This window comes from Neoarius graeffei, chromosome 7 (assembly GCF_027579695.1).
Source record: "Neoarius graeffei isolate fNeoGra1 chromosome 7, fNeoGra1.pri, whole genome shotgun sequence".
Lineage (NCBI taxonomy): Eukaryota > Metazoa > Chordata > Actinopteri > Siluriformes > Ariidae > Neoarius > Neoarius graeffei.
In genome coordinates this window covers 69,563,689-69,575,997 of record NC_083575.1, presented here as the reverse complement: position 1 = coordinate 69,575,997, position 12,309 = coordinate 69,563,689, and the positions used below count along the sequence as shown (strand labels likewise).

The following is a 12,309-nucleotide window of genomic DNA, read 5'->3' as shown; positions in this document are numbered from 1 at the left end:
GTATACCCATGTCGTTAAAAACCCATCGCCATACACAGGTATTGATCTGAAAGCGTATAAGAGTTTGGATGCCTACAAATATTTTGTGTCAGGCTGGGTAACATGCCTACATCAGCGGGTCATCCCTGGAGCCGGTGGTCGCCATCTTATTACAGCTAAGGTTTGTTAACATTTTCATTTACTTTCGGTCCTCAGGATAAACAAAATGTTATTAAATGTCATTGAAATAACTTCTTAGTCTGTTGAGACATGGCCCGTTATAAATTTGCTGTTACCAGGCAATGACTAAGAACTGTATTATTAGGGTCGGTGTAGTTGTAGCAGTGTATTAGCAACTAGCTGTTAGCACTAGCTAATGTCAACAACATCGTAGCTGGTATGTTACTGTAGCAATATTTACGTTCAGTCATTTGGATGACTGTTAAAACCTTTCAGTCTCAAGTTTTTCCTTTACTGGATTTACTAGTTTACTGAGCCATCGCACGCTCGGCCAAGCCGGGAGCCATCGCGCGCTCGCCGGCCAAGCCGGGAGCCATCGCGCGCTAGCCGGCTTGGCCGGCGAGCGCGCGATGGCTCCCGGCTTGGCCGAGCGTGCGATGGCTCAGTAAACTAGTAAATCCAGTAAAGGAAAAACTTGAGACTGAAAGGTTTTAACAGTCATCCAAATGACTGAACGTAAATATTGTTACAGTAACATACCAGCTACTGTTGTTGACATTAGCTAGCTTGCCGTCCAAAATGGTGGACACCGGGGCGTCACGTGACCCTGTGACGTCAGGTGAAATACCTCCATAGAGAAAGAGTTTTAGCCCTTCATTCATGGTGCTAATGATAGCAGTGATCAGTCACCTCTGGGCCGGACTTTCTCTTCTCTGTGTCATTAATGGTCAGCAAGTCCCCAAAACGCTCATTGGTAATGAACTGCTGATGTGTGAGGACTAAGCCTGCATGCCGGCGTGACGCGATGTCCGCCTCCTCTTGTTCCCGTTTCAAACGTCTCTGCTCCTCCAAAATTTTCTGGAAACAAAATATTAGCTTTTGTTTTAAAAAATATTTTGTCTCACTTTGTATAAGAGTTCATAAAGCCAAAATACAGAGCGAAATTAAACATACCTACAATTCTATCTATTATAAACCATTATTATACATACAGGCCACTTTTTCCATGGAATAAAAACATGTATTATATTCCCTTCTAGCGGGTTTAGTGATGCATGCAATATTGTTATCATATCACTTATCCTCCATGTATTACGCCACTCTCCCCAATGGAGAATGAGCGTGTAATATTGTTACAATATTGCACGTTGTCAAGACAACATGACGTCGCACATCGGAGCGCATGCGAAGATCCAGTGATAAAACTTTTCTGCTGCGCATGCGCAGAATCATTTCTTTGTCCACCAGGAAAGAGAGAAGATGAGGCTAATCCAGTGCTACTCCTAGGATTAAGCACTAAATAAATAAACTGAAAACTGAAACTGAAGACGCGCTGAACACCTGAAAGACTACCAAAACTTCATTATATATTCTTCAGGCATATTTACAAGAGAAAAACATACCAATGGACATCGAAAAACTGGAAAAGAGACATGTCAGAGATGTAAAACTTCTGCACTAGTGACTGTGACAATCTGTAAACAAACATGGTCACGAGGTTTGCTTCATTAAAAGCAGAAGATTTTGAGAGATTTTTGGCTGCCAGGTCGCTCCGTTGTGTGTAGTTGTCAATGTTGATTTTAAAAGTAACTAAGTAAATTACACAAGGAAAATAATAATAATATTCGGCTTGACTGCGTTAGCACTGGCCTTCGCTAACCCTACACCGGCTGGAAGATAACTGCACTGCCGTGCTAACAGCACCGAGTCGCAGGTAAGCTAGCGTTGGCCTTTGCTAACACTACTGCTATGTCGGCTGGAAGGTAATGGGCCTGCCATGCTAACAGCACCGAGTTACAGGTAAGCTAGCGCTGGCCTTTGAGAATGCTGAAAGAGTGTGTATGTATAATAATAATAATAATAATAATAATAATAAAAATACTGGCTGACTTTTTCGTGGTCTATCAGATATATTCCATTCAGCTAGCATGATACTGAACTCATCTTTGACTCATTCAATATCATGCTAGCTCAATGGAATATCTGATAAACCACTCAAAGCTAGCCAATATTATTTAATTATACTACATCCTGTTCAAAAGACTATCATTTCCTCTTGCTAGCCTTTAGCATATAGCTAGTGTGAGAGAAACATTTACCTTTACCATTTACTGTTAGTTTCACAAAACCTTCAGTTCTAGCATAATGCTAGTCCTGAGATAATTGTTTATTTTTAGCTTAATGCTAGTAAAAGAGGAATAGATGTCTTGTGAAATATTATATAGCCAGTTAAACATAATTGTTCCAAGTTAGCATAAGACTGGTTAGAAAGATGTGAGGTTAGCCTGAGAGAAACATTTACATTAACAATGCTACTCGTAGTTTGAGGAAAACAGTTGGCTTTAGTATTGAGGCTACACTGACAGAATCATTTATCTTTAACATTTCGATCTATTTACAGATCTATTTTGTCTATTAAACGTAAATATATGTAAGTAGGAACTGTGTGAACTGTAAGTACAAAGCTATATTTAAGACACTAAACTAAAAATAGTTAACAAACACTGTGTTTGGAGCATGGTGTTACCTTGTTGCAGCCACACACAACAAAACAAGGGATGTGTGAACAGGATATTTTCAATTTCTTTTTATTTCTTTTTTTTTTAAATCCGTATTCCCAAGCAGCTAAATGATTACAGATACAGTGGTGCTTGAAAGTTTGCGAACCCTTTAGATATTTCTATATTTCTGCACAAATATGACCTAAAACATCACCAGATTTTCACACAAGTCCTAAAAGTAGATAAAGAGAACCCAGTTAAACAAATGAGACAAAAATATTATACTTGGTCATTTATTTATTGAGGAAAATGATCCAATATTACATATCTGTGAGTGGCAAAAGTATGTGAACCTCTAGGATTAGCAGTTAATTTGAAGGTGAAATTAGAGTCAGGTGTTTTCAATCAATGGGATGACAACCAGGTGTGAGTGGGCACCCTGTTTTATTTAAAGAACAGGGATCTATCAAAGTCTGATCTTCACAACACATGTTTGTGGAAGTGTATCATGGCATGAACAAAGGAGATTTCTGAGGACCTCAGAAAAAGCGTTGTTGATGCTCATCAGGCTGGAAAAGGTTACAAAACCATCTCTAAAGAGTTTGGACTCCACCAATCCACAGTCAGACAGATTGTGTACAAATGGAGGAAATTCAAAACCATTGTTACCCTCCCCAGGAGTGGTCGACCAACAAAGATCACTCCAAGAGCAAGGTGTGTAATAGTCGGCGAGGTCACAAAGGACCCCAGGGTAACTTCTGAGCAACTGAAGGCCTCTCTCACATTGGCTAATGTTAATGTTCATGAGTCCACCATCAGGAGAACACTGAACAACAATGGGGTGCATGACAGGGTTGCAAGGAGAAAGCCACTGCTCTTCAAAAAGAACACTGCTGCTCGTCTGCAGTTTGCTAAAGATCACGTGGACAAGCCAGAAGGCTATTGGAAAAATGTTTTGTGGACGGATGAGACCAAAATAGAACTTTTTGGTTTAAATGAGAAGCGTTATGTTTGGAGAAAGGAAAACACTGCATTCCAGCATAAGAACCTTATCCCATTTGTGAAACATGCTGGTGGTAGTATCATGGTTTGGGCTTGTTTTGCTGCATCTGGGCCAGGACGGCTTGCCATCATTGATGGAACAATGAATTCTGAATTATACCAGTGAATTCTAAAGGAAAATGTCAGGACATCTGTCCATGAACTGAATCTCAAGAGAAGGTGGGTCATGCAGCAAGACAACGACCCCAAGCACACAAGTCGTTCTACCAAAGAATGGTTAAAGAAGAATAAAGTTCATGTTTTGGAATGGCCAAGTCAAAGTCCTGACCTTAATCCAATGGAAATGTTGTGGAAGGACCTGAAGCGAGCAGTTCATGTGAGGAAACCCACCAACATCCCAGAGTTGAAGCTGTTCTGTACAGAGGAATGGGCTAAAATTCCTCCAAGCCGGTGTGCAGGACTGATCAACAGTTACCGGAAGCGTTTACCGTAAAATACCAAATAATAGCCCGGGCGATTATTTGTCTCAATCACGTAAGAGACTAGGCGGCTATTTGGAACAGGCGATTAATTCCTTCTTCACAAACACCTTCCCCAAAATCTACCTCAAAACGGGGAAAAAAATCATTCTCAGATAGGCCTACTTTTAACCAGTATAACTTACAGTTTGTTTAGAGTTAGATTACAGATAGCACGGTGCCGACTTCGGGGAATTTTGAAGACGCAGAATGCATCTTCGCATGGCACAGTCGGGGTGGATAAAGGATAAATCACACACCTTTTCCTGTTAATGACTAGTTAAGCGCATGCTTTACAAAATAATCAAGAAACCACACCATTGTCTGTGCGCAGCACTGTGATTTAATTACTCTGCAAAGTTATGGTCACTTGCTATCACCCTCACCCATGCAGCCTCCACCCTTTGCGCTTCGCGATGTCTGTCAATCTGAAATTGCATGGAGGGCGCGACGTTGAAGCAACATAATTAGGGTGCGAAGTGTCAAACCAAAGGGTTTTTTCTTATGCTGAAAAATAAGTGACCTGCAGTGGCTACATACTGTCATCTTGCATCACGTTTCTCTCCAAGACGTCTCCCTATTTGGCCGATATGAGCCTATTCCCCGAGTGAGTTGGTACGGTGGCTCGACCCCGTAGAAAACTTAAAGTTCGGATGAAAGTTAGTTGAATAGGTTACTGACTTGTAGGCCTACATGTTGCCTGCCTGACGCGTGCTTCTGCCCAACTTGCACGACAGATTACTTGTTGAAAAGGCCCCTTGGATTAGATTGGCCGCGAGCAGACTGAAATGCATGTTAGAACGCTCTCACCTTTTTTGTAAAGCGTCTTCCAGATCCGAATGGGTAAGGGCAAGTGAAATGGTATAAGGTCTTTAATAAAACTCAGTGTGTGCTTTGACGCATGCATTCGGCAATTTAGGTCGTTTAACAGAAGCAGCAGTCCAACCTTGGAAACCCACAGTCCTCAATGTCACCACACACGCTGGCTTTCGTTGGGTATACCCAAAGGGGTGGCTAAGACATCTGTCAAAAGTTACGGAGTTGCATTCCTCAAGAAATATTACGGTAGACCAAGATTATAACATTGAAATGGCATGTTTATTATCACATAACAAAATGTTGTAAACAGTATTATAGAAATAATTTCATTCATTCATTCATTCATTCATTCATATTGTTTCGGTAGAAAACTATGCAATGCAAAATCGTTTAAACACCAGAAAACCAGAAAAGTGCTGGGCCTCAAGATTCTAGATAGAACGTTCGGACGCTTTTTTTTTTTTAGACCCCGGCGAGTATTCGGAACCGGCCTTTATTTGTCACAACACACGCGTACACCCGGCCGTTAAAGGGAACTCGGCGGTTAATTGGAACTCGGCTATTATTTGGTATTTTACGGTAGTTGCAGTTATTGCTGCACAAGGGGGTCACACCGGATACTGAAAGCAAAGGTTCACATTGTTTTGCCACTCACAGATATGTAATATTGGATCATTTTCCTCAATAAATAAATTACCAAGTATAATATTTTTGTCTCACTTGTTTAACTGGGTTCTCTTTATCTACTTTTAGGATTTGTGTGAAAATCTGATGATGACCGATCATATATATGCAGAAATCTGTACCATGAGAACAGTATTATATTTGGATAAGCAGTTTTACTGTATTAATCAATACAAATGTTATATTTTAACACGAAAGTCTGTAGGATGAGAAGCAGATGGACCAAAATGAAACTGTACCTCTTTGTCTCCGTAGCGTCTGCGGGCCACCTCATCTGGGTTTTCTCCTTGATCTCCTTGGCTTAATGGCTGTGAGGATTCGGAGTCTGTTTGAGAATAACAAAGTGACTCTTTGTTCCCTTGATAACTAAATCTTAAAGGATGAATTTAGTGTTCTTCAGCATGAAAAGAGAGGATAGAATTAGGAAATACTCTCAGATACTATTTCACCACACTCTTAACACCGTCACTGCACCAGTAATGAAAATGTTAATGAGGATCATTAATAAAAGATGACATGGATAATGCAGTTAGAAAGAGCACACAAGTAAATGAGTCACTAAACTATGTGAACAAAACAGTCTGCATGCTGCATTCAGTGCTGCAACCACTGGGTTGCAACCAGTACAATAGAGGGGAGAGCTGGGAGACTTGGGACGGGGGAGACTTGGGACAGTTTGTATTCCCATAAATTAATTTCAACCAATCAGGTTTTAGATTACATCATAAGTTAGATGTTGCCCCTTAGAGTAATCTGCTTCCTTTGGAGCAGTAAGGTATGTGCAGTTCAATATTTTTGTCAACCAAAACTTGTATTTTCTCTTTCACCTCAACCTCTATTCTATGGTGTAATGTATGCTGGTGAATTTGGGATTTGGTAGGAATTAAAGTATGTAGCCTAGAGTTACCCTATGTAGCATTATTTATTAAACTTACATTCTGGGGGAAAACATTTAAAGTGAGACGGCCTTTCGATTTCATAAAATTGGTGAAATTTAGTTCACTCTGAAATTTGGTCATTGTGATATATGTTTATTTCTGTAATATTTCACAAAATATCAGGCCATTCTGTGCCTGGGAAGTTATTTAATTTGAGGGGATTTTCGAGCAAATAATGTGCATGAAATCGCTCGCTTCACGCAGTCAAGCAGACAGAGGAAGTCCGTGTACGCATCTACAGGTTTAGCTTGACCGTGCACTGACAGTTCCATCATTCTGTCGCTAAACGAACAGCTGATCACACTGAAGTGCTCGCTGACCACTGATATTTATTAGTTTGGTCCTGCGTTTCCTTTCCTTCGCAACATAACATCTTTTCTTCTCGCTTTCCGTTACTGTAGTCGGTCTTTCACGTTTCATTTGCACACTCACGTCCTCCATTTTTCTCTCCTGTTTCAAATTTGTATCCCACAATGCCTTGCGTGAACGGGGAAAGCCCATCACGTGATGCATGACGTGGTATCCTGAATTGCGTCGTGGTGAAGCAAGAAAAAATAGCAGAGAATTTAAGGCCATGTGGCCCTAAATTCATTAATTGTTCTATTTAAAAAAAAAAAAAAAAAAGGCATAAAATTGGAAGTCTGTGATTCGAATTCAGTAGCTTTCGGTCCACTAAACAAAAATAATTGGGTGTCGGGAAAGTTCTTTTTATAACCTACACTTGAAAAATCTGAAAGGTAGTCTACCTTTTAAGGATTTTTTTTTTTCAAAATGGCCAGATAGGGAGAGTTGGGACAGTTTATGTTCCAGGTTTTCTCTTGTCATTTACAAATATAAAATTGTTTTAAAAAATTGTGTTAAAAATGTGGGAGTGTACCTGCATGAGGATTAAACTTATTTCATTCCTTCTTGAGAATGGAACTGTTTCATCTAGTCAAGTTTGGGTAAACTGACATTTTCCTAGCACTGTACCAGCATTGTGCGTTCATCTAGTTCATATGTTACAAGTTTTGATAATAAATAAAAATTAAACAGGCCTAGGTATTCCATGTCTCCCCACTACGTCCCAAGTCTCCTAACATAATGTCCCATGTCTCCCTTGAATGTCTCATGTCTCCCCACAAAAAATAATAACAGGAAAAAGTAAAGCCTGAAGGCCAGTACATGTGACAAGCTGAGAAACTAATGTTCTGGTACGAGGGTATAGCAAATACTCTCTAATGCAATATGAATGTGATGCTCCTTGCAAAGAATTTCACACACTTTACAAAAGCTGAAAACTCGTCCCAAGTCTCCCCGCTCTCCCCTACTGTAGAAAGCCATGTTAAAGTCTATGAGTGTGAAATGTTTGAGGGTAAGCCACTGTAGGTCCAAAAAGGCAAAAAGATAATCGAAACTAAAAAATTAAGTATGAGATAACATACATTTACATTCGTCATGTGCAAATGTATAATACAGTAAGATCACAGTGACATGCGGAATTGAATGTCTCTGTGAAAATAAATCAAAATAAAACTAACAATCATTTCGTCCATATGAAACGGAATAGCTGTATGGGTATGCAGGCCCAGACCATCAATAACTATCAATCATGGCCAACTGATGTTAGAAAGTGTTACTCTAAAACATATATTGTTTGCTGTAAGAATACTGTAATTTGATTGAGTGATTGTAATAATGTTCTATAGTTCCAACCTGGCAGCTTTCTTGTACTTCAAACTAAATTCAAAATGTATCAGTGGTTTCCATCCACTGTTCAGTGCTCCGGTTTACTTTAAGACTGAGCAGTGAATGACACAAATGCCTTTGGATTTAACTAAAGTTCTGGAGATTTAAATAAATACATGACATCATTAATGTTACGTGAATTCCTTTATACAAAATTAAAACTGAGATACGATCTTTGCCTCATACCGCACACACATACCCAAACAAATTAAGATGAAGATCATGTCATTCTGTCACAAGATCACACAAAGTTGGCCACACCGCACACCACTGACATGGAGAAAGTAAAGTCACTCGGTGGTGAAAGGAGAGCAGATAGGAGAGAGGGATCAAAGGGGGATGAGTGATCACAAATACAGCCATGGCTGAGTGTGAGCATGGACAGTGTGACAATCGAGAGTTTCTCATACTAGCCACCTCCACAGTGGTTTTTATTGGCATCTGTGCATTCAGCATCGGTGAGGTCATCGCCATTGGCCCCCTCTGAACCATTACTAAGCCTCTCTAGCACCTCGAGAGAAGACAGACGCTGTGGGATGATGGGTCGCAGCCTGGATGAAAGCACTCGACTCTCTGCAGTATCTCTGGCCAGGCTTTTAGCAGCTGAAAGAGTCTTTTTGGCCTGGAGATTTTGCAGGGTTTTCCGTAAGGAGAATGGTGCCGGACCCATTAACAATAAGTTTGTGGGAGGGCCTGATCTCTTCTCTGGTAAGCAGCTGCTGGCCTGCTGACGCTCGTGCCTGAGGATAGTGGTGAAACGGGTGTAGGAGGCAGGACAGGAGCCTTTACATTTGCTGGGTTTGAGGTGGAAGGGAAGGTGATCATGGTGGTGGTGGTGCCCTGATATTGGGGTGTTAGGAAGTGAGTGACCAAGAGAGGGACTTTCCTCTGTAGCATTTTGCACGCAGGTGTCCTTCTGCTCCATTTTGCCAATAGCGTGTGAGAATAAGTCCATTCTTGAGCTATGATTCTGGTTCGAAGCTGCAACACACACCCGTGGCTCTTCACTTCCTGAGAGTGAAGTCTCCTCTTTAGATGTTTGCTCCTTGCCACACACTAAGGGACAATTGTCGACATGTGCTGTCCCTGGCGTTAGTAAAGACTCAGCAGAAAGAGCTGACTGGAGCAAACAAGCTGTAGGCGCAGGGCTATGGGAGGGGCTAGAACCACTGGGTAGTGTAGGCATGGAGGCAGAGCGTGTCGGGGTGGTGTTGGAGCACTGAATGATACGCTCAAACTCCATGACACGACAACTGACGGCGTGGCGGGGGATGTTTCTGCATCGCTCAGCAGTGATATCAGCATCTGACCTTTCAAAAAGCGAGGCCAAGCTACGCACACTGGCATGAGGGCTGAAACCCAACGATCTCGGTCTCTCGATATGGTGCATGTTCCTGTACAGGCTTGAAAATTCAGCTGTGCTCCTTACAGGTCCATTAAAAGGCCCATTTTTGACAGGCATGTTACTTTTGCAAACAGTTTCTTGCAAGCTGTTGGCTTTGGTGTCTGAACTGAGCTCATGATACGTGTCTGTTGTATCATCGTTTCCTGAGAGGCATGGCTCTTGATGTAGCTCCTCACAGCTGTGCACTTTGGCCCATGCTGTTGCCTCAGCTCTTCTCTCCTGGCTCTCATCAGTAGAAGGGGTAAATTTAGGCTTGAACTTAGAGGGGAGGATTTGGGGAATGCAGGCTTTGGCAGCAGATAGGGAGTTTTTAGTCTTGTTCTGAGTACCTAGTGTGTTACTGGCAAGAACTGAGCGCCCATTTACAGACGAGCATGGTGAAATCACACAACCATTCCCACCTTTTTAATCCAGTGGCAGGCATGCAGGGTAACAGAACAAACAGCAGGTTAGATTGTTCTCTCACTACATGAAGACAGACAGATATGCAATTGCAGTGACATAATTAATTTATTGTAAAAATAATTACAAGTCATATTAACACATGGAGAAAGAGTATAGCAATATTTCTAATCAGCTACAGATCACGGATACTTTCGGGAAGCATCTTTGTGCTTTCATAATTTTTTTTTTCTCCAAATCTCTCCAGAAGTCAAAAGATTGTTCTTTGAACTATATCTAATTGCTGAAAAACACTGAGTAGAAAGACATGCACACATGAAATACATCAAAAGAAACTATGATGCAATGGTATGAAAAATAAAGTACTATAAATGTAATAAAATATGATTAAGAGGATTAACCATCTCAGCTGGCATCCAAGAACAAAGTCGATGCCAAATGGCGACAGATCATTGGCTTCTTAAATATAATATAAGAGCTGTATAAATTTTCAGTCTCCAGTTGGAATGCACACAGCAGAGCCTTGGCATCCAAAGCACCCCCTTTTTTTTCTTTCTTTTTTTTTTTTTAAACACAAGGTGCAAGGCAATTCCTGAGCTGAAATTGTACCATAGAGAAATCATAAATCCCCAGTTCCAGTCAACTTTCCTTTTTCAGCTGCTCACATTTTCATGCTTCAGATAATCATACACAGAGAGAGGATCGAGCTCATGCCAGTGCTCCAGGATGGATAATGAAGAATAATAAATTCCATAATATACTCACTGTTTCAAGTGAGCTTCAGCTGATGTAATGTTTACATTGAAATGAATTCCCTTACAGTTTGCTTCCTTACTAAGCCAAAGTAAATCAAGACTAAAATCACTTGATCACTACACTTGCAGTAGGGACTTGGCTTACAAGCTCCAACAGTCAGATGCAACTGTTTCCTGTCCTAAAGTCTCTTCCAGATAAAGCTGACATGGGTTTCCTATGACCCCTTCCATAGTCTCCAGTGCATCAGTAATTCAGGCAAACTGTCAGCTGTGGTCGTACACTTACGTAACCGCCTCTCTAATGGCTTCCATAAGTCTTTTTGACTTTAAGGAATTCTGAACCAAAGTTTTATGTGATCTCATTAAAATTCTCTTCCCTACACTTTAGCCAACGAAATCTAGTACTACTCGAAAACACAAGAAAAATTTTTAGGATACTCATAAAATAGAGTAAGAAAAATGGCTCACAATTAGAGTATAGGAAAAAAACATGCTTAAAGTGTGAGAAAAGTAAGGCAACTCCTCCCATCACATATGCTGCTAAATGGGCTTATACTGCATCACTGAATTTACTAAGGACCTGAGTCGTGGTTATACAGTAAGTGTTTATAAGTACTGACAGAACCCAAGACAAGACAAGAAGTCTTTATTTATCACACGTACACTCAAGCACAGACTTAAACACAGTGAAATGTCTCCTCTTCAAATGTCTCCTCTCTTTAAATGTCTGCATTTAACCCATCTGAAGCAGTGAACACACACATGCACACACAAGTGAGCACACACACATACCCAGAGCAGTGGGCAGCTACCGTATGCTACAGCGCCCGGGGAGCAGTTGGGGGTTAGGTGCCTTGCTCAAGGGCACTTCAGCCCAAGAACCCACGTTAACCTAACCACATGTCTTTGAACTGTGAACATGCAAACTCCACACAGAAAGGCCCCCGTTGGCTACTGGGCTCCAACCCAGAACCTTCTTGTTGTAAGGTAACAGTGCTAACCACTGCATCACCCACCATGAACCCAGGCATCACTCAAACACCCTTTAAATGCACAATGTCGTCCCAAATGCCTATTAAGATGATTAAATGTCTCATCTCATCTCATTATCTCTAGCTGCTTTATCCTTCTACAGGGTCGCAGGCAAGCTGGAGCCTATCCCAGCTGACTACGGGCGAAAGGCGGGGTACACCCTGGACAAGTCGCCAGTTCATCACAGGGCTGACACATAGACACAGACAACCATTCACACTCATATTCACACCTACGGTCAATTTAGAGTCACCAGTTAACCTAACCTGCATGTCTTTGGACTGTGAGGGAAACCGGAGCACCCGGAGGAAACCCACGTGGACACGGGGAGAACATGCAAACTCTGCACAGAAAGGCCCTCGCCGG

At 41.4% G+C, this 12,309-nt stretch overlaps 1 protein-coding gene across 4 annotated transcripts in view; it reads right to left on the bottom strand.

Annotated features, from left to right (window-relative positions):
• Nucleotides 1-12,309, bottom strand: part of LOC132889632 (sorbin and SH3 domain-containing protein 1) — a 117,791-nt gene that overhangs the window by 17,798 nt on the left and 87,684 nt on the right. For 3 of the 4 annotated variants that reach the window (XM_060926328.1, XM_060926330.1, XM_060926329.1), the window contains 2 exons: nucleotides 5,923-6,008; nucleotides 850-1,017 (listed from right to left, as the gene is read on the bottom strand). In XM_060926328.1, the coding sequence (XP_060782311.1) occupies nucleotides 850-1,017; nucleotides 5,923-6,008 (254 nt within the window). Of the gene's footprint in view, nucleotides 1-849; nucleotides 1,018-5,922; nucleotides 6,009-8,766; nucleotides 10,156-12,309 lie in introns of all 4 variants that reach the window. The other variant, XM_060926332.1, reaches the window with a different exon arrangement.